This window comes from Rhinolophus hipposideros, assembly GCF_964194185.1.
Source record: "Rhinolophus hipposideros genome assembly, chromosome: 7".
Lineage (NCBI taxonomy): Eukaryota > Metazoa > Chordata > Mammalia > Chiroptera > Rhinolophidae > Rhinolophus > Rhinolophus hipposideros.
Genome location: NC_138053.1, coordinates 65,750,463 through 65,772,700, shown reverse-complemented (window position 1 = coordinate 65,772,700; position 22,238 = coordinate 65,750,463). Strand labels below are relative to the sequence as shown.

Here is a 22,238-nt window from a genome sequence, read left to right as displayed (position 1 = left end):
TGGTAAATAGAATTGTTTTTCAAAAAGCTTTTAAGTAGACAATTTTATGGTTAAATTGTTCTGTGACACTCCAGCAGTTAAAAATAGTAGGGGAAAGTGACAGACAGAAGAGTATTTTAATTGTTAGAGCATTGTACAAATGTTCTGGGTCACCTCAAGAAGCAGTGAGCTTCCTGTTATTGAAGATGGCCAATTTTGGCTCAATGGCCAACAACGAAGTCTATTGCCAAAGGAATTCAGACACAGAGTGAAGCACAGGGTAAGGGGAAAGGAAGATGTGTGAGGCAAAACAGAATGTACTTTAGAGTTCCTTCTATTCCTGAGCTATCACACTAACCACAGAGTGATTAGGAAATAGGAAATGAAGGGGCATCTGTAAAGGTTTTGTAGAAACAGTCAATTTAAATTGCAGTCAGTGCAAATTATTAGGCCTAAACTTGAAACAGTCCAAACAATGTGTGTAAAAATGAGTAAGAGATGTATAAATAATGGTACAAGGAGATGAATGACTAATGGTCCTTATGAAATCTAAAATGGAGGCAAGAAATAAATTTTTCTACCAAAGGTCACAAAAGCATTTAAGACTTGCAGAAGATCGACATCAAGAAATAATATGTAAATTCTTCCTTCTCTCCTTATCTGTCTGTCTGTCTGTCTGTCGAGTATCTCTAGTATCTCTCTTTTTGGTATCATCTATCATCTTTCTTTCCATTCAGCTTAGAAAAGGAGCACAGTTTGAATGGCTCTTGCTTCTCTAACTGTGTGAACGTTAAACAGATAGACTTACGTATGGATACATAAAGAAAACTTCCAGAATTCACACAGAGGAAGAGAGACTGAAAGTAGAGAAAATGGAAAAGAGACACAAAGAAATAGGAAGAAAGAAGCGTGTGAACAGATGTAGATTATATTTCATAAAATATCATCTATGTATGTATATATATATATATATATGAAATATGTAAAAGACTGAAAGTACATGCATCAAAACATCAATAGAGATAATCTCTTGGATATTCTTTAGCACTTTCTTATATTTTCTAAATTCTCTATAATGATTTCATATTTTTATAGTTATCAAAGTAAACCAAGTTTTTTTCTTAAATAGTGAAAGAGGAGTATCTTACTAGCTTTACATGCTACCACTAAAAGGTAGACAGAGCCTAGTGAGTCTATAACTGAGAAAACAAGTCCTTGATATTTGACAAAGCTATGAAAAAGAAAAAATACACATGTATTTTTCTAATTCTGACCTTTATAAATATCTTAATAGACTAAAAAAATGAAATAAGTGCATATTTAAAATTTTTATCTGAAAATTGGAAGGATAGATGTTATTTCCCATCATTACAAACCTTAACAGGTTTCTGGGTGTATCATAAATTATCCACCTTATCCCTAAGGCCTAGCTCTTTAATAGCAGGATTTCAGACATATGACAGGCTGCTAGAAACATTTTTGATTAGATGACCTTCAGAGCTTCTCAGATTTTACACAAATGTGAGCCCCTTTTCTAGAGCTTCACACAGTGACTCTGCCTGGGGATTTTGTGGAATTTCATGAGAAAGCCCTTGATGCACCAATTACTGGGCTCACTTTGTTGAATCTACGCAGAGGTCAGCTTGACATCTATTCTTCTTAAGCTTTGACTGTTTTGTAGAAGGGCCAGGTCAATGCAAGGACAGATTGGGTATTGTAGTTTCAAGAGTCCAGACCAGGATGGTCTTGAGAGGCTTTCTTTGGTTCATTCTATTCTGAGGATACTTGGGTGGCTGAACTCACCCTAGCATCAACAGTGAAGTTTGGATTCATTTTGGGCAACTACGAAGAAGTCTGCAGATCTTCCTTAGATTGTTTCCTGGAGTAGAATTGATGACTTCTGAAGAACTAAAGTTTAATCATTCATCCATTTACTCAACGTCTACCATAGGCAAGTGAAACTGCAGGTTCAAAGGTTGTAGAATCTCTGCCCCTAAGAAAGACAAGCCCTAATGGGAAGACTAGTATGTAATTTACAATTGCAATACACCAGGGATATTGTTGCAAGACAGAGGGAGAATCACTTAAATGAATAGTTTCCTGGGCATTCTCCTAATTCAGATCCTTTCTCCTCCGGCAGGATTATCCTGGGTACTTTGGGGACAGTAGAGAAATTGTATTTTGGGGGCTGCCTAGAATGACCTATCGGTAAGGTGGTGAGGCATTCCTCCACTTTCAAGGAGGATTCCAGGCTTTCACGGAACCCAGATGGCTCCATGTGACAATATTGCCACCCACTGGTGATAAAAAATCTCTGTGGGCCTTGACCTGGACCCTGAACCAGGATTGGTACCGGTTTTGCTGGGTAGAAGTAAAAGCTAGTCTGGAACACTCTAGTCATGCAGGAACAAGTTTAAGGTCATTGATACAGTTGGCTGGCATTAAACCAAATTAGTTTCATGTGACTCATCACATGTATCGGACATGAAAGCAATACAGGAAAATGGCAAAAGCATAGACCCCACCTCCAGAGTTTGAATCCTGGCACTGCCACTTCCCTGCTAGATGTGTGACTTTGGTGAGTAGCTTAACCTCTCTTTTCCCGCTTGTCAAATGGGATAAGAATAAGATTTACCTAGGGCTGTACTGAGAGCTAAATGAGTTAATCCATCTGAAGTGCTTAGAGTAATACCTTGCATAGAGTAAGTATTCAGACCATGTCAATTATTGTTATCAATATTACTTCTTTGACATGGAGAGGAACTTCTGTTTTCTTTCCCCTTAATGAGACCCTTCTCCTTGCTTAGCAGGCAGCAGAGATTTTTGTGAGCTGAACCATTTTACTATTTCTTCTGTTTTTTCCTCCAGTCCCTCAGGGTGCTTTGACTGAGGCTTTAAGAGTGTTTTTATAAAGTGCCAGTCATATAGACGGAGGAAAAAGAGTTTCGTTGTAACATTTTAAAGAGAAAAATAGCTCCAAGCTTTCTGCGTGTACTGCTGAGAGCACAAATGCTCAAAGCAACCTTCATGCCATAGGAGTGACAAAAAAGGAATTTCTTTCTTTGGGGAGGAAGTCTCCCAACAATATTATCTCAAGGGTAAATATCTGGTCACAATCAGACCTTTCTTCATAACCAGATTTGTGATGCAACACATGTTGCATGTCTTTGAATCTCAGCATTGTTCCTCCGGGTGATTCTCCTGACCTGTGAATGCCATTCCAGTTAGCATCTCTACCGGAAGGAGGAGGTGGGCAGGAGGGGGCTGGGGAATGGAATTTGCTGTTTTAAGAAGCATGTCTGTGTTGAATTTCGGTAATGATGCCTCTCTAGAATGCACGCAGAATGCACTTTCATTTTAATGATACTAATTCTTAAAAAGTAAGACCTCAATCTTTAGTGCATAGGGGAGGGCTTTCAGTATGTGTACAATAGATTGATTGATTTAGTTTGCATGTTCAGTGAATTGTCTCACCCATTGGAGTCTTGTGGAAATCTCCTTAATGTTAAACTATTGTGTCAAGTAGTTTTTTGGTAATTAGGAAGGTGTGAGTCTTAAATAAATTTTATGAAGGATTGTGCTGGCCTAGCTGGCCTTTGGAAATTGAAAAGTAAGTCAAGTATTGTTATTTCGACCACCCTTTCTCTGATCTCCCTTGCTTTCTTCTGGATCAAATGTATGACTCCACCTAGCTTTTTAACTTTCCAGAAATACCCTAGGTATTTACCATTATTTTTTAACTTTTATTTATTTTAAGGGTGTTTTTCCAGGACCCATCAGCTCCAAGTCAAGTAGTTGTTTCAATCTAGTTGTGGAGGGTGCAGCTCACAGTGGCCCATGTGGGGATTGAACTGGCAACCTTGTTAAGAGCACCGTACTCTAACCCACTGAGCTAATCAGCTGCCCCAGTATTTGCCATTTTAACTGGGGACTTTGGAAGGTGAGGAATAAGTGAAAAAGCAGGACTTGTTTAGTTTGAAGAAGAGCAGACTCAGTTGTACATGACAGCTGTTTTCAAATATTTAAAAAGTTGAAAGAGAGTTTAGACTTGTTTTTCGTAGAGCCAGAGGGCAGAACCAGTTCTGGTGGGTAGACATTGGCATAAATAAATTTTTGAATGACTAGAGCTGTTCAGAACTAGAAGGGACTACCTTATGAGCTAGCGTGCTCCTTATCACTAGTCATGTTTAAGCAGGTTCCGACCAAACACGTCTCCCGACCAAACACGTCTCAGGATGCTCTTGAAGGAAGAGATAACCTGGGTTGAGTAGAGGCTGGCCTCTAAGGTTCCTTTCCTGCTTGGCATTCTGTCTTTCTCACATCTATGAGAACCAAATAATGAATCACCTATTGTTGTGAACAATGACTATTGGGCTGGGAGGGATTTGGGGAAGGAGGGGTCTTCCTTGGGTCTTTTAAACAGCATCTGCCTAGTGGCCCTCTATTGTGGCTACTTGTAAAACTGCCCCTAGTGCCTTGATCTCCTGAAAATAGTTTAAGAAAGCGAATGTAATTGCGGCGGCTGGTCCAAGTGTCAGAGATCAAACAAGTTTATCTCTCTGCCGTCCTTCAGCTTTGCATTGCTCCTAAAGCTCCAGTGCGTCCACATTCTATCAGCCGGCCTTCCACGGATGTCCTTGTTGTCTGCACTCTCCTGTCTGCCTCTTGGTCACCAATTCATTCCTAAATTGGATAGGATCTCTCCTTTCTTTACATTTTCTTTAAAATTGTGTTGAGCCTGTAAAGTATTTATGCGTGCCTTCTGTTCACAGTCAGATGGACAGTCGCTGCTGGAAGGCTGTCTCATGGGTTCCTAAAGATGCTTGAACACACTGCAAATGGATTCACGTCTCATGACACTGGGGCTGTTGCTGGAATCTGCCTTGGATTCATTGCTGCTTTATAAAGGCAGAGAATAAAACCCAACCTAGTGAATAATCAACTGTCACGTGACCACACGAGAATTTTGGCAGCATGGCTTTGCCTTTATTACAGAAAAAAAAATCTTAACATTAGATGATAGAAGCTAGAGTAGTGTGGGATATGTGATAGATATTTGATAGATATGTGTTTGTTGACTTGATTTTGCACATTCTTTTCCAAATGGCAAATTGAAGATATATGAAATGAAGGCTTGTTCCTCATAATCCTTGGGAGTAGAGTTAGGAAAAGTGATGGAAGAAGAAGTCTTCTGTTACTTTAGACAATTTTATAAGGAATATCACTAGCATTTTAAATAGAGTTGAAGTAAGTGAACAGTTTCCCTCAACTCTCAAGTATTATGGATATATGGTTTAAGTAAGGCTGATTTAAACTATATCACCAGCACTCTGAGCATTTAATATTGTGAGGTCTAAAAGAGTGACAATAGAAATGAGTCATGGGGGTGTAATGTACAGCATAGAGAATAGTCAATAATATTGTAACAATGTTGTACGGTGTCAGATGGTTACTAGACTTACAGTGATCACTTCTTTAGGTATATAAATATTGAATAACTATGGTGTACACCTGAAACTAATAAAATATTGTATATTAGCTACATTTTAATAAAAATCTTTAAAAAGTGACAATAGAAATGACTTTTCAGAAACTAAGAGATTTGACTTATATCTGAATCTCATAAAGAATTCTCTTTATGAACAATGAAGAAGTTAGCTAAGTGTTTTACTGTGAACCACTCTAGATTCAGTTGTCTATTTTGTAAAATGAGAGGTTGACTACATCCCTGGATCTCAACTTTGGCTATATATTAGAATCACCTTGGGTGCTTAAAGAAACTGACGCACTGAGTGCTATCCCCTAATATTTTGATGTACTTGATCTGTCATCATATATATTATTTTATATACTCCTTTGGATTATAAAAATTATGAGAATACAGATAAGAAGAAAATATATACTCAAAGGTAATCACCATCAAGATGCTGGTGTATTGTATGCACTTGACTTATGTGGCAGGACGGGCTTCCTTTCTACCCAACTTCTGTCCTGGAGCCTCTGTTCCCCACCCACCTGTGGAACATGATGCAGGAGTGGAGAGAGGTGCTGGCAGCAGGGGCAGCTTGGAAGCCTGAAGGGTCTAGTTGCTTCAGAGTGTGTAGTTGTGAGCCTCTGCCCTTTCCATTTTCCTCCTCAAAATCTTAACTGTCTCCTGATCCCATCCTGTGCCCAGAATGGACATGGCTGAAAATGAGTGGTAACCCAACCCACAGGTCATGTAAAAGAGAAGGTAAGTTTCCAAGGAACAAACAAAGGGATGAAAAGGTCCAAACATCCTGGAGGCCAGGAGGCAAAGAAGAGGAGGGAGAAAATTCTGGAAGGTGCTACAGCCTGAGGTGGGTAGTACCCTCGGGTATTAGGACAATGGTCTCATGCCTGTGGCTACAATTTATGGGCAGTGGCTGCTGCTGGGACAGGACCAAGGTAGTGATACAAATCCCAAATCTCCCACACTGTGATCTTTCTATGGATTGGAGCACATGATAGAAACTGAAGAAAATGACTACAATTTTCTGAGATCCAGTGTGATGTTTGCTAACACCAAGGCCAATTTATTACTCATTTATTAAGCACATCTCAGTTCCCTGCTGCCCTGCCCTGAAATCCCCTTCCATAATAATATCAAGGGTGATATCAGTGGGATACAATAACTGGTTTGTCAGAGGCCCCATCGGGATGGAGGGAGGCCTAACAGCTGAGGTGGGGCCAATAATTTTTAGCTACTGGATTGTGGATAGTGTGTGTATTCCTGGGAAATCATCTGTGGGGTGAGGATCAGGAAATTCCTACTGATTGGAAGGTTTGAAGAGGTTTTAATGCTGTAACAGCTAATCACAGTTCTGAGTGTTATGCTGGTGTTACACCTACATATTTGTTCTTTACAAAAATAAGATCATGCTGTACATATTTTCTTTTTTTTTTTTTTTTTTTTGGTTTTTTGTTGTTGAGAGCCCACTGGCCCATGTGGGAATCGAACCGGCAGCCTTCGGAGTTAGGAGCATGGAGCTCCAACCGCCTGCGCCACCCGGCCCACCCCATATTTTCATTTTTGCTCTTTTTCTCTTAACATTAGATCATAAATAATGTCCCACATCATAAGGTAAATTTGAAAATGTTATTATATTTATATTAATAGAATGTGGCATTAAATCCTAGTGACTGAACTTAGCACAACTGATTTAATCAATTCTCTTATTATTGGACACTTACATTGTTTCTCTTTTTGGAGGAATTATAAATTCTGTTGCTATTCTAAATAATACTATAACATTCTTGCATATATGTCCTTTGGTGCATTTGTGATTATTTCCTTTGGACACGTTCCTAAAAGTGAACTTGGGAGTTAATGGATTTGATTCTGTCAAATTGCCCTCCAGAGAGGTTGACCCCTTCCCAACCAGTGCTTGAGAGTACAAATGTCACCCCATCCTTAATGACACTGTGCATTAAGTTTTTTAAAATTAATACTGATGTGAAAGGAGCATAGTATATTGTTTTCAATGGCCATTTCTTTTATTGTTTATTGTTCCAGGGAGAGAACTTTTTTCATATGTTTATGGCCCTTTGATGAATTATTTATTGGTGTCCTTTACGTTTTATTATGTCAAGGTATTTGTCTTTATCTAATTGATTTGAAAGTGTTTTCTATACAGGAAGTACATCAATTCTTTATCCAATATCCATGTCACAGTTACTTTTCCTTGTTTGCCACTTACAGTCTCAGTTTGTTTTAGTTGGTTTTTGAAAAATACATTTTCAAAGTTTATATAGTCAAAATCTATCGATATTGAATATAAAATATGTATTTCATTGTTTTTATAATCAGAAAGGTCATCCCCATGGAACCTTATAATTATTTATTTGTTAACATTTAATTATAATTAATACAGAATTTTAACTGATTTTTGTATGTCGTAATTAATTTTATTTGAAATAGTCAATCCTTGGATTTTCTCTCTTTCCTTGCAAATTTGTCATGGCAGCCTTACCAGGAGGCTCCTTCTACAGACCATTCACTGAAACTGTGGCTCAGGGAGCAAAGACCTCAAGACTACCCTCTCTATAGTACTGTACACATGAATTTGGGGAGGTGGCCAAAGTGCACCTCAGTCACATTCCATAGAGTCTTGTGGTCTGTCCACAGTCGAGGTTCTTAGTTAGCTTTTTTGTGTTTCCTGCACAGTTTTGAATTCTAGAATTTTTAGTAGTACGTTTGAAGCAGTACGTTTAGAATAACCCTGAAGTTAGTAAAAACTGCCACACACACAATCACTTCTACACCTATGAAAGCATTAGCACACTGCTCACAGGGGTCTCTTCAGCATTGTGTCACTGTCTGAATAACCATCATTAAGGACGGTCAACACTTACGTTCTGCTTATTGTGCACCAGGCACTGTGTGTGCTAAGCTCTTTCTATAAATCAGCTCATTTAATTGTCACCTTGTGAGGTAGGCGCTAATAAGCACTACAATTACTCCCATTTTATGGATGGGGCAGGAAAACGGCTTACCCAAAGCCACACAGGTAGAAATTGGTGAAACTCAGATAAGGCTGTAGGCTGTCAGGCCTCAGATTCTACCTTCTGACCCACTTGCAGTTGTCTACAACTACCTGCTCACTCAGGGGCAAAGCTTTTAGTGAACTTGTGACCCTTTATGGTGCTGGACAGACATTCCACATTCCACTCTCTCTTCCTCACAGCAGGCTGTCCCCCTCTCTCCACTTTATTGCACATGTGTTTGGCTCAACATTCTGCCTGGCAGACATCACTGTGCTAGAGTTTATAGTCATTTATGGCAAAAGTAAACTTTACACATTAATCCAAAATGTGAAACACATCCGTGAAAAGTTGGTTACACACCAGGGAGAATAAAAAGTTCGTAGTAATAGCATAAGATTCTTAAGTGAGGTTGAGTGAGTTCTTTTAAAGTGCTCTTTTAAAAGCATAGAAAAAGAGTGAAGTGTTTCTAATTTATTTTCTAAGGCTAGCATAAACTGTAAAGACACACACAGGGGGAACTACAGACAAGTTCAATTTGTGAATTCTAAGTTTTAAATTAAATTCTGTCAGATTGTAAGGATGTTTGATTTTAGGATATCCATTAATAAAATACATTATACCAATAGAGCAAAGGGAAAATACATGATTATAAGAGTAAAGAATAAAAAGGTATTTGATAAAATTTGATTTATCTCTTGCTAGAACATGTTAAATGTCTAAGAATAAAAGATGACATTCTTAATATAATTAAGTACATTTATTTCAAATCAACTGCAAATATCACACCTAATAGCAAAGCAACACAGAAAGAAATAAGAGAAACTTTAACACAATAAGATATGAGGCAAAAAGAAATGAGATGATATTCATAAAGAAAGAGCAAAATTATTATAATAATAGTTAACGTTTACAGATGACTTATGTTCCATTCACTGCCCTAACTGGTTCATTTGAGTTGGCTATCTATTTGTTTCAACAATTTTATAAAGTAGGTGATATCTTTTGCCCCATTCACAGAGGAGGAAATTGAGGTTTTATAAACTGAGAGTAATTTCCCCAATTTTGCACAGCTATTAAGTAACAGAGCAGAATTTGAAACTAGTCCATCTGACCAAGATGACACAGGTGAATTAACCACAGAATAATTAGAAGTAATAAAATCTAATTAAGTTAGTCAGTTCTAAATATAATACTAGATAGTTCTATATTAAATAATATAAGGAAGAAGGTAACTCCTCCTTACATTGGAAATAACTCATTACAGTGAAAATATAAAATACCCAGGAATATATATTCAGAATCTTTTTTTTTTTTTATATATATTCAGAATCTTAATGAGGAAAACTACAGAACTTTATTGAAGGATATAACAGAAGAAAGTGTCTGAATGTATTATCATTCCAAAAACAAAAACAAAAAGAGGAAACAAAAAATGGGTAAGAATATCTAATAACATTGAAAAAAATAAAAAATAAAACAGAGCACTTAAAAGAGGTTTCTTCTATCAAATAGTAAAACATTATGAAACTAACAATTTAAAAAGTGAGGTTCTGTCTCAAAACTAGATATATTCCTAGAACAGCTTAGAATCTAGAAATCTGTCTGGTACCAGCACGGAGAGTGGAAGCTAACAGTTGTGCAAAAGGAAGACTTTGATCTAGAAGGCAAATCTTAGAAGACAAATACCAGAAACAGAGGAAAGGGAAAGTAGAAGCACGCTAAGGCCTATGAGCTTTCCTGGAAAATTATTTTCCTTCTGATGTGGTTTTCTTGCTCAGGCAAATTTGGCCCCTTCCCATCTCCAGATTAAAAAAGGGGTGCTATGCCATGAATTCAGTACAGAGGGGTGCACAGCTTGAGGGGAGGATATCTTCATCTGGAAAGACTCATGGCCCATGTGACCTTAGGTAAGTCATTGGTAAGAATCATTAGCACTTGCTAAGTGATGACTCTGGGCCAGGCATGGTTCCAAGTGCTTTGTATGTATTACTTCATTAGATCTTTACAAAAAATCCTCTGAGGACTGTTATCACCATCTTCATAACAATCCTACGACCACGGCTAGCACTTACTGAGTGATTACTATGGGCCGGGCATGGTTGCAGGTGCTTCGTATGTATTCATTAATTCAATCTTTACAAGCAATCCTTTGTAGTGGCAGCATCTTAATGTACAAGCTAGGAAAGTGAGGTATGGAGTTGTTAAAGAGCTGGGTTACATAGCAAGTGGCAGCACTGGGACTTCAACCTCACAGTTTGGCTCTAGCAGCCATCATAGTTCACTACACTATATCACCGCTAACCCCTCTATGTTCCACTTTCACATATAAAAAGGGAGGGAGTTGGATTACATTTCACTGGGATTCCTTCCAATTCTATAAGTACCACTATTCTGAGGCAAAACACCCAGAATTGATCCTTAAATTACTTTCTGCTGTGACCACCTAAAACCAGACTCCTCTGAGCCCATCTCCACTCCTTTCTATGTTCAGGGGTCCATGCTGAGTCAGCAGAGTTGCGGCCAAAACTCTAGGGCCCCATTTTTGAATAGCACTAAGTAATCAGAAGGATAAAAGTGTCAATGTAGGTGAATTTCAGATGTCCTTCTCATGGTTCTTAAAAATAATTTTATTTTTATTTTTAAATACCAGACTGTGTTCCGATTTACTGTGTTGAGTTAGAGAGCAAAGGAATGATCTCAAGGTTACTCATGATCAAAGCACAGGATGTCAAAGTTAAACTAATTCTTTTCCCTTTTTATCAACTGCCATTTATGTGTGACCTTTGTTACAGGGTTGGGGTTCTCTGAACTCTCTCTTGGAAAAACATCAATTTGTTGCTACATAGAACAAACGGACTGAATAGGAAAATGCTAAAGAACCTGCCTTTGGAAGCTTCTGTGATGGAACCCAAGCCCTGACTTTGCAAATTTCCAGTTCCCATCGCATCAATTCCAGAGGTCACATTCCAGTGCAATCCCACCCTTTTAACCTATTCCTCCTCTTAGGATGCTGGTGCCCTTCTTTGTTCCAAAGGCACGCTGCCATGGAGATTGGATCCTCCCCTACTCTGGAAGAGGCCAGTTTTCACTGAGCTGAGCCCATTGGGCAGAGTTCACTTCAAATGAAAGCCCAGCTCAGGGGAGCTGGCCCAGCCTGAGTAAATATAACCACAATTGCTTTTCTTTTCCTTCTTGTGCCGGGGGTCATAAAGATATTGAAGGGGTGGACTATAAGAATCCAGAAAGTATAACTCGATCGTTAAGAAGAGTTTGAGGAGTGCTGGGGAGTCAGAAGCAAGAGTTAAAAAGGCAGCTTTGCCCTTAACCTGTATAGCCCTGGGCAAATCATATAAACTCAGATGAACTGGAAATTGGATGTATTTCATAGGCTATGTTGAGGATCAAGTGAGATAATAGGAATAGTGTTTAGCACAGTGCCTGGCACATGGGAGCTGCTTAATAAACCAGAATTATTGCTTTTCTTCTGGTTTTTGATACTGGTTAATATTCTTGGTTTGAACTCTCTGTTTCCTTTTGGAAGCTACCCCCAGCCCTAGGGTGGAAGGTGAGTTTTCATGGGCCCATCTTAGCAGCCAAGAGGGTAGGTACAGGCTGGGGCTTAGAGACTCTGAAGAACAGAACCTTTTGCTAGTTAAGCGAATATAACACTTTCCATACTGAATTCATTTTCTTATCACTTGAATATTTTGGAGAAGGTGATGTTAATGAGGAAAAAGAATTCCAATATTTTAAAAGCTCTGTAAGAACTGGTCAACATCTAATAGTGTTAACATCAGTAGCTTCAAATTACCATTTTAAAAAATTTCAACAATATTGTACTAACTTGAGATGAATGCATCACCCATGTGGTATTCTGGCTGGGAATGCATACTCTAAATCTAATCATAAGGAAGCATCAGACAAACTCAGTAGTTAGCAGGCGGAATTAAGTATTTAAAAAAAAAAGAGAGAGTATAATTTTTAAAATGTTAATGTCATAAAAGACAAAGATAGTCGTGGAAATGTTCTAGAATTAAAGGATACTAAGATATGACAATGAAATATAATACCTAATTCTAGACTGAATCCTATACCGGAAGAAAAATGCTGTGAAAGACATTTTTGAGTCAACAGACAAAATTGAAATGCAGACAGATTAAAGAATACACATAGATAAGGATATCTGTCTATCTATCTATCTATCTATCTATCTATCTATCTATCTATCTATCATCTATCTATCTATCTATCTATCTATCTATCTATCTATCTATCTATCTATCATCTATCATCTCTATGTATTCACATAAATACATATGTGTATATAGAGGGTGCCAAAAAATGTATACACATTTTAAGAAAGGAAAAAACTGTATTAAAATTGTAATACTCAATATATACCGGTAACAAAAGATAAATACAAGTCATGTTTGACTTCTGCAATTACAAGGTGTGCTTAAAGTGGTTACCATCAGTGTAATTTTAATACAGTTGTTTCCTTTCTTAAAATGTATATACATTTTTTTGGCACCCTCTGTATATACACACACATATAGAGAGAGAGGAAGAGAGAGACACAGATAGAGAAAGAGCAAACAATAAACCAAATAGAGTAAAATGTTAATATTAGGTAAATGTGGGTAAAAAATACACAAGTGTTCTGTATATGATTCTTATATTTCTTTAAGTTCAAAATTATTTTCAAACAAAAAATTAAAAAAGAATTAGAATACTATTAAATATTATGTATGTGTATTTTAAAATTCTGAGGACATGTTTAGAAATGGAAGTATTTCCTTTGTAGTGTGGGACATTTTTCCTTCATTCCCTACCCCAATACAACCAATAAAATAAGAATACTCTCATCAATGAGCAAGTGCTATTTTCAAGTTTTACAAAGAGAAAACAAACTAAGAGCCCTTACTAAGTACACAAACCTATTTACAAGTTTAAAATTAATGTTAGGGTAAAACCGCCATGATTTTAAGAGATAAATCAGAAAATCTGAGCTCATTCATGATATAAGTGAATTCTCAGAATCAGCAAGCACTTTGCACTGAATGATCGACAGACTTCTTGAGAGTTATAGGTGTGCTCAACATGTGACTCCTAGCTGGATGTGGTCTTTCTGCAAGATGGTGTCTAGCTCATAACCATCTTTTACACCAACCTTGGACCTTAATGCATCTAGACCCTCACCTTGTCCCATATTTGAAGATGGGTGAGATGTTTGTTTCACACTTGCTTGATAACAAAAACAGCTACAAATTGAGTGGCTTTTATTTAAAATATCTTTGTATCCAAATGGATGTATCAAAGGGAAAAATCTATGGATATCAGTTATCCAACATAGTTGCTTAATAATTGTTAAAGAAATGTGGAATTTATGAATAGAGATGATAGGAATAACTCAGTGTGGTAACCCAGATGACTTTGGGACAAGGGGCTGAGTTGAGGGTTTGCCTTCTGAAGCTTCTGAAGGTGATCTGACCATGTTGTGGGATATAACATCAGGTTGACTCTGGAGATCTGATTGACTAGGTGGGCCCTCATTCCCTCTGCATACCACTCCCACATCCTCCTCCTTGGGATACATACTTGGGCAAGGGGCCCCATTCCCAACAGTAGAGCTGTCGAAGGCTGTGAATGGTAGCTGTTTGGATAAGATCAGTCTGAAGCTTAGCTCTAGCTAGGTCCACAAGAGGGGCCAGGAGTGAACTGGTTTGTCACAAGCTTTCCCAGAAGATGGTTGATGAGAGGGAGGTTCCTGTGTGCCGGAAAAGGGCAGCACAAAAAAGAGGCAGAGAAAGGGGAGGGATAGGATTCCAGCAAACATGTTTGCCTAGGCGTGATTTTGAGTGGGCAAGAGCATTGGAGAAAGAATTCTTCTCCCATCTCTCTTTTGCCCTCTCTTCTTTTTCTTGGCCAAGAGAGGGAGAAGGCTGCGCTTTTGACCAGAAACAATAGTTAATATACTTCCAAATCTGTGGATTGGTCAGCTGCCAGCTAGTCTTCCTCTAGCTGGACCATCAATCTGAAAATCAACCACAGAAATCTCAGTGTTCCTGTGAACTTAAAATCACCCACTGGGCCGACATCATTCCCTCTTTTCGAGCTCCTTTGCCTGCCTTTTTTCTGCTCTCTTCCCAAGCCCCTTTCAAAACCTGATTATTCTTCCTTTGGAGGCATCTGGTTGGCACACCAGAATTCTAACTTTTGTCTTTTCAGCAAAGAGCAAATTGGTTCATAGTCAATTCTTTTTGTCTAGCGTTTCCATTTTAGATGAAAAGTTGGAGATTAAAACCAGTATGTTTGCATACGGGAGCTTTAAAAATCCATAACACGATGAAATAACAGCCTGATTGTGAAAAAATATCCTCATTAATTTGAGTTTTTGTTGATGTCTTATTTCTTCATTAAAATTTATGGTTGATCAAGGAAGAGTACTGTAATAGGAAGAATACAGGTTTTGAAGTCAAGCAGGTTAAAGCTTAAATCTCAGGTTTGCCATTTTGTCCTGTGGTAACCTTGGGTGAGTCACAACCTTTTTGAATTTCCTCACTGGTAAAAGGGTAGAAATAATAGTGGGACGGATGTGAGAATTAAATGAGCTAGACTATGTACAGTCCTCAGCACAAAGCCTCGCTCTATTTAGTACTCGGTAAACATTAGTTCTTGTCACGATATAATCTATGTCTGCACAGAGTCTGCACCAAATAGATACCCTCTCCACCCCATTCCCAAATACCAAATTTCCTTCCAGCTTAAATAAGTGGATTTTACCAAAAACTAAGTCACAAGGCTGCATGCTTTCTGAGAAAGGATTTGACCTTTTTTCATGCCATGTAGCAGCCTGAATGGTAACCCTGAAGACATATCCACGCCCTAATCCCCTGAAACAGTTATTACCTTATATGGTAAAAGAGTGAATATCACCTTATATGTCAAAAGATGAGATTAAGTTAAGGATCTTGAGAATAGCTATTTATCCTGGATTATTTGGGCAGGCCCTAAATGTAATCACATATATCATTCTAACAGAGAGGTAAAGGGAGTTTTGAGGACACACAGAATTCAGAGATGCACAGAAGAGAAGGCAGAGACTGGAGTAATAAGGCCAGAAGCAGCCAGAAGCTGGACGAGGCAAAGAAGGATTCTTCCTTAGAGCCTCCAGAAGAAGCACACCCACTACTGACATCTTGATTTTATACTTCTGGCCTCCAGACTAGTGAGAGAATACATTTCTGTTGTTTTAAACACCCAGTTTGTGGTAATTTCTTACAGCACCTAGGACACCAATGCTTGGTATTAATCTGGGCTGAAGGGTTGAGCCCCTACTCTTATTCTCTCAACAACTCTACCTGAGAAAAACCGGTGAGGGTGGGCTCAGCAAACACATTTTTCACAGAATCTGGGCAGAGCCAGGGTGGGTGAGGCCCTTCGGACCACACTTCTCACTCCATTTTCTCTGAGGCCTGGTGTTCTTCCTCAGGCACAGTAAAGCTTGTCTTTCCATAACGGGAGACAAAGCTCAAAATGCAAATCTCTTCAGTTACAGAACATCTCAGTTTCAGTAAGAACCTCCATGTTCTGTAGTAAACGATTTTACTACAGGTCCTTTCCTGCTTGCGGGCTTTGAGAGGGAAGAAAGCCAGGAAGAACACGTGGGACCAGAAGGGACGTTGCTATGGTGAAAGCAAAGAGCACCAGGCGGGAATGGAGATCGCTAAGGAGTCAGGGTTCCTCCCTCATAATTTCACCAAGTGAGCCAGAGACATGGTCCTAAGCCCCTCGGCCAGTCAGAAAAGCCGATCTTTAAGCCTCCCAGCAGCCCTGCGCATACATAATATTATCCACATTTTACAGATGAAGAGATCAGTTTGTATAAGTTCATGCAACGGGGAAGAGGACAGACAGGACTTGAGCAAATGTCTATGGATCCCTAAGCCGGATATCTTGTTACCTAGATGCACAACGTAGAGAGAAATACAGAAAAAGGAAGGTAGAGGGATGCAGACTTACCAAATCCACCTTGTTTGGGCCCTGAAGGTCATTATGCGTCATATTAGGGTGGTGCAAAAGTAATTACGGTTTAAAAGGTTAAAAATAATTGCAAAAATCGCAATTACTTTGACACCAACATAATATTTTTCAAGTGTCCAATGCTAACCATTCTCTAGAGCTGCCTGACCCCCACACCCACCCCGAGTAGCTGTTAGGGCCAGAAATCGCCCAGGAAAAGAAGCTTACTATTGTTCTGCTAAATTCAAGTTGGAAATTGAAAGGCAAATACCTTTTGCACTTGAACTCACAGTCCAGGATGGTAATAATTATAATAGCAATAACAATAACAAGAGAGCTCTGGGGTCTCAGGCTCCTCTTACTAATTAGCTGCATGTTATTATTATTAAACCCCAGCTTTTAACCTGTCTGGGCTTTACTTTCCCCACCTGAGATGTTAGGGGGATGGATTGGATGAGTGGTCTTCCGTATTTGCTGTTCATTAGAACTTCCTGAGATGCTTTTGTCAGGTCATGGCCCAGCAATTAAATGGAAATCTCCAGGGGTGAGGCCCGTGCATCAGCATTTTCAGAATCTGTCCAGGTGATTCTGATGTGTACCCAAGTTTGCGAACCAGTGGATTACATGACTTCTAAGGTTCTTCCTGATGTAATGTTTTTTGTCAACATCTGCATAAAAAGCCAGTTTTGATTCCCCAGACACTCAGAATTCATGGAAAACTCTCTATTAAAGCCCCCCACTCAACTTTTTGAAAGAAAAGTCATGGTTTGCCCAACAATATGGTATTTCCAGTCTACATAATGGTCTAAATCTATTAAGGCCTTTCATGATTTTAACAAGGTAGAAGGGTTAGTGAGGTAATAGAGCTATTCAGATATCGTTTAGTTAATTATTATTCTAGGGGTTGCTCTAAGTGGTACCCTGGAGATCTAAAATAAAAAAAAATAATGTAATCCAGTCAACCAGCATTAACTAAGACCTCATTTGTTCTGAGAACTGCTAAATTCAAGCTGGAAATTGAAAGGTGAATACCTTTTGCACTTGAGGAACTCACAGTCCAGGATGGTAATAATTATAATAGCAATAACAATAACAAAAGCAGCCACAGTTTGAAAGTACATTGCACATTAGGCAATGTGACAAGTGCTTTTTAAAAATATATTATTTTAGATTCTCACAACAACCCTGCTAGGTAAGCATCATTTCCTCCATTTTATTGTTGAGGAAACTAAGGCTCAGAGAGTTTAGGTAACTTGCTAAGATCACACAGCTTAGAAATAGCTGATCTTCCATTCCAACCTATGTGGCCCATGCTATTGCCACCACACCACAACACCTCTAGAGAGAAAGGACTGAGAACTAGAGACAGAAATGTCAGGAAAAGGGTTAACTTACTTGGGAAAGAATCAAGCCTAGAATGGAGGAATTGCTGTGTGAATTGTTTATATGAAAGGTACTAGAGGAAAATAAATATTGTACATTAATATTTTAACTATGTTTGGGCTCAGTTTTGTTAGGAGATACACACAGGAACAGATGAATTCATTATGAAGGACTAGTTCTCTGCAGTCAATTCCCGCTCCCCCAAATTAGTCTTAAAAAATAGACCCATTGTGTTCCTCTTTGGATTGCACAGCTCAACAATGCCATTTTTTTAAAGGCAGTATGAGGTCTTTGGATGTAGGCATATTTTCACTTTTGCTGATTGCCATCAGTGATACAAAATGTACAAAGGGGAGAGGATGGTGGTGGGCACAGCTGTAACAATCACTTTCTCCACGGTGTTCATATCCAAACACAGTGTGAACCAGCACATTTGGAAGGCACACACAAACACACACGTGCGCGCACACACTGTTCAAAATGAGAGGAAATCAAATTGTTGGACATCAAATATAATACACACATACATATAGTTACTCAGAAATCTAAATGTAAATCTATTATTTGAGAAAACGCTGAGCTACAATAATTCACTCATGAAAGCAGATGCAGCTTAAAGGGTAGAAAACACGCTATGGTCTAGAGCAAGACAAGGGAAAAATAAGGAAGCAGTGAATTTTCTTAATGAGGCTTTTACAAACCACCATTTTTATGTTGTAGCCAAAACAAGTAAATGACCAAAGGACCTTAGGATCCTGAAGAATACTAAGAGATTATAGAAAGTGGTTGAGATATCAGATATTTAAAAATATATTTTAAAAATATTTATTACACCTACAGAATAGGAATTTCCTGTACATGCATAGAAAAAATGCATAATTACACATAGGTACTATGTATATGTATATATACACACTTCATATGCAAAATGAGACTATGGCTGAATACATGTTTTCTATAAGGATGGGTCAATTTCACAGCAATTTTTTCATGGGGAAAATTACCTCTACTCTGGATATTATGATTAAGAAAGATATATCCTGTCATTGCAAATGATAACATAGTGATAGGCCATTATACAACCACAGATGAGATAATATCTCAACTACAGAGTAAATTTGAGCAACATCTATTTGTGAAGGAAATCAAGAGATATTTATGAAACCATAGCAATGAGATATTAGATCAATAGATTGAAAAGAGATACATGATTTGTTCTTTTTGTATTACTGATTCTAATGTTTTTTAAAAGACTTGAAAAGAAAAAAACCAAATGCGAATAAAGATAATACTATCTGAAATGGCTGGTGTGCTTGAAATCCAATTTTCAAAATTTGTAAATAGGAGCACTTTAACAAGAAAAACAGACAATAAGCTTATTTAGAACAGGTTTGTTTTCTATGTGAAATCCTCTTTCCCCATCTCACACACACACACACACACACACACACACACACACACACACACACACACACACACACCCTCTCATCTCCCCTTACAACTGCAAAATCCCTACTGTTGGACTAAAGATGTGAAAAAACAAAGGCTATGTTAAAGCAGCATTTTTACCTTTTTGCTGATCAAACACAGATGGAGTGCTGAAATCCATGGTTGCCTGTCTCATCATTTACCATCAGAATGGAAAAAAGCATCCAGGTCTCTAGAGAAAAGAAAACACCATCTCACACATTATAGTCAACACAACCGTCAGATAACAGCATCACTTGCCAAGACCCCTGTTTCAGAATTAAAAGTGCACTAGGGCTGCAGCTTGTTGTCAAGGCAAATGATTGAACTAGGTAAATATTATTCATGTAATACCTGCCAGGAAAATAGTTACTTCTCATGGTCTCATTCATCAGCTATACCTGTGTGTAAGTATTGTGCACCTTCCATCCTTAAACAAATATACAAAAAAGCTTATGCCCTAAAAAAAACAGTATTTGGGGGTGGGGAGGCGATGGGCACCTGCCTTGGATCTTGGCCAGGAAAACACTCAAGGTCACAGAGCTTCAGCAGCTGGAATGTTGCTTTAAACCAAAAGAAATCTCAATGGGTGAGGATTCACAGGGCCAGACAGAGCATGTGCGAAGCTGCCAATGCAGCTCGGATTCGGCTGTGTTCTTGGTGGAGTGAGAACTGCATTTGGGTCATGTGAGCACAGAGTGCCATCTCAATGGAATAGGACGTAAATATTGTAGCAGGAGGCTGCTGGCCATGTGCTATATGGAGTCATTATAGGCTTTTACAGCTCATCTTTATTCTCCCTTCAGTCCCGTTCTCCCAATGACAGGGAGAATGAGGGGAAGGAAGTGGCATTTGAACGGTTATATTTCAAGGCTCAGATATCCATGACTATAAAATTAAAACAGTCTGCAATCACAAGGATGTTTAGTGCAGTATTATATTGGGTGGCGAAAACCTGGTGGAATTAATGATAGTAAATTCATACTCTAGATTAAAAAATCGGAGGTGAATCTATATATATTTATCTGGTGGGCTGTCTCTAATCTATTGTTAAGTGAAAAAAAAACCAAGTTACATATTTTATTTGTTTACAATTTTTATAAAACCAGCCACCACCCACTGTGTTTATAAACATGTTTATATATGTTCATAGGAACACTGAAGAAGTTATAGAAAGATACACACGGGACTGTGAATATTGGTTACCTCCGAGGATTGCAATTAATGTAGGAAATTTCTAACTTGTTCTTTATCTACCTCAGTAGTTTTAGGCTTATTATAACAAGTGTCTATTATTTTATATTTGTAATTACAAATCTGATCAATTCAAAATAAACTAACAAAGCTCTACATTCAAGACACAATCAGATTTTTGGGTAAGTCAAACAGCCATATAACAGATGCTCTAATAAATGCTGTTGATAATAGTAATAACTGTTCTCTTCTTTAACTTAATTAGTGTGTGAATGTGGAAATGAAAGTAGAAACCATTTTTTTCATATGTAGCCACATTTTTTTTTGATATGGATGGACATAATTTATAAATTGTATTCTTTGATAGACACGTTTCTTCCCTCTCATATTTTCTCAGTGCACCATCATTTATTTTCCAACACATTGTCCAGCCTCATTTCTTTATGACAAGTATGTACTCACTTACCTTCCCCATATGGGCTCCTCCCCCAAACGTGCCCTGTGTTCTTTTTATTTAAAACACAGACAGAACCTACTTCTTATAAATTATTACCAAAAATGTATTCCATAGTTAAATCTCTTACATGTCTCAGTGCCAATTTTTTACATTAACCATGAAAGTCAAACTGAGAGGGCTGAAAGTGGAGTGGGGAAGAAACTGACTTACTCTAGCAGATATGCAGCTAAGGAGAGATGGCTGAAGCTCATCCAATTGATGGAAGTAAAAGGAGTTGTGGCCACTTGGTCCTAAACAAGAGGAAAATTCAGGATTTAGATTAACTTCCTTTTTCATTCATTCATTCATTAATTCATCAGTTGCTATGGAAGGATTGCTACGCTCCATTCATTTCTATAGGCAATGGTGGTGCAACTGTGAGCAAGACAGAAAAAGGTCTCTACACTCAATGAACTTACACTCGTGGGTGCAACTTCTACTTCTAGGCATACTGGAGAAATAGGGACTGGATTTACTCTCCTGCTTAAACAACTAGAAAATTGGGTAAAATATTTGAAACAATGGTTTTCAGACAGTAGTCAGTGTAGGTCAACAATCTCTGGGAGGAGAAAAGCAAATGAGCTGAGCCCGATGAGTGCCCAGCTGACCAACCACTAGGGGAGAGTTTCCAGGCTTAAGCTCAGGGAGGGTGCAATGGGCTCAGTGGAGACCCCTGAAAAATATTTATCCACATCCTAATCCTCAGAACCTGTGAATATAACCTTATTTGGAAAAGGGGTCTTTGCATATGTAAATAAGTTAAGGATCTTGAGTTGACATCATCCTGGATTATCCCAGTGGACCTAAATTCAATGACAAGTGTCCTTATAAGAGACACAAAGATAATAAAATAGGTATAGAAGGAAAATGCCTTAACATAATAAAAGCCACATATGACAAGCCCTCAGCTAATCTCATAATTAATTGTAAAAAACTGAAGCCCTTTCCTCTACGTTCAGGAACACGATAGGGCTGTCCCCTATCACCTCTGCTTTTCAACACAGTGTTGGAAGTCTTTGCTAGAGCCATCAGGCAAGAGAAAGAAATAAAAGGCATCCAGATTGGGAATGAAGAAGTTAAATTGTCCCTCTTTGCAGATGACATGATGCTATATATAGAAAACCCTAAAGACTCTACCAAAAAGCTATTAGAAACAATCAACGAATACAGTAAAGTTGCTGGCTACAAAATC

At 38.3% G+C, this 22,238-nt stretch overlaps 1 protein-coding gene across 1 annotated transcript in view; it reads right to left on the bottom strand.

The window, feature by feature from the left end:
* Window positions 1-19,768, bottom strand: part of ANKRD55 (ankyrin repeat domain 55) — a 91,666-nt gene extending 71,898 nt beyond the window's left edge. The window contains exons 1-2 of the mRNA XM_081052868.1: window positions 19,711-19,768; window positions 19,459-19,549 (exon numbers count right to left, since the gene is read on the bottom strand). Coding sequence (XP_080908994.1) covers window positions 19,459-19,516 — 58 coding nt within the window. The 5' untranslated portion in view covers window positions 19,517-19,549; window positions 19,711-19,768. The remainder of the gene's footprint in view (window positions 1-19,458; window positions 19,550-19,710) is intronic.
* Window positions 19,769-22,238: the final 2,470 nt, after the last annotated feature.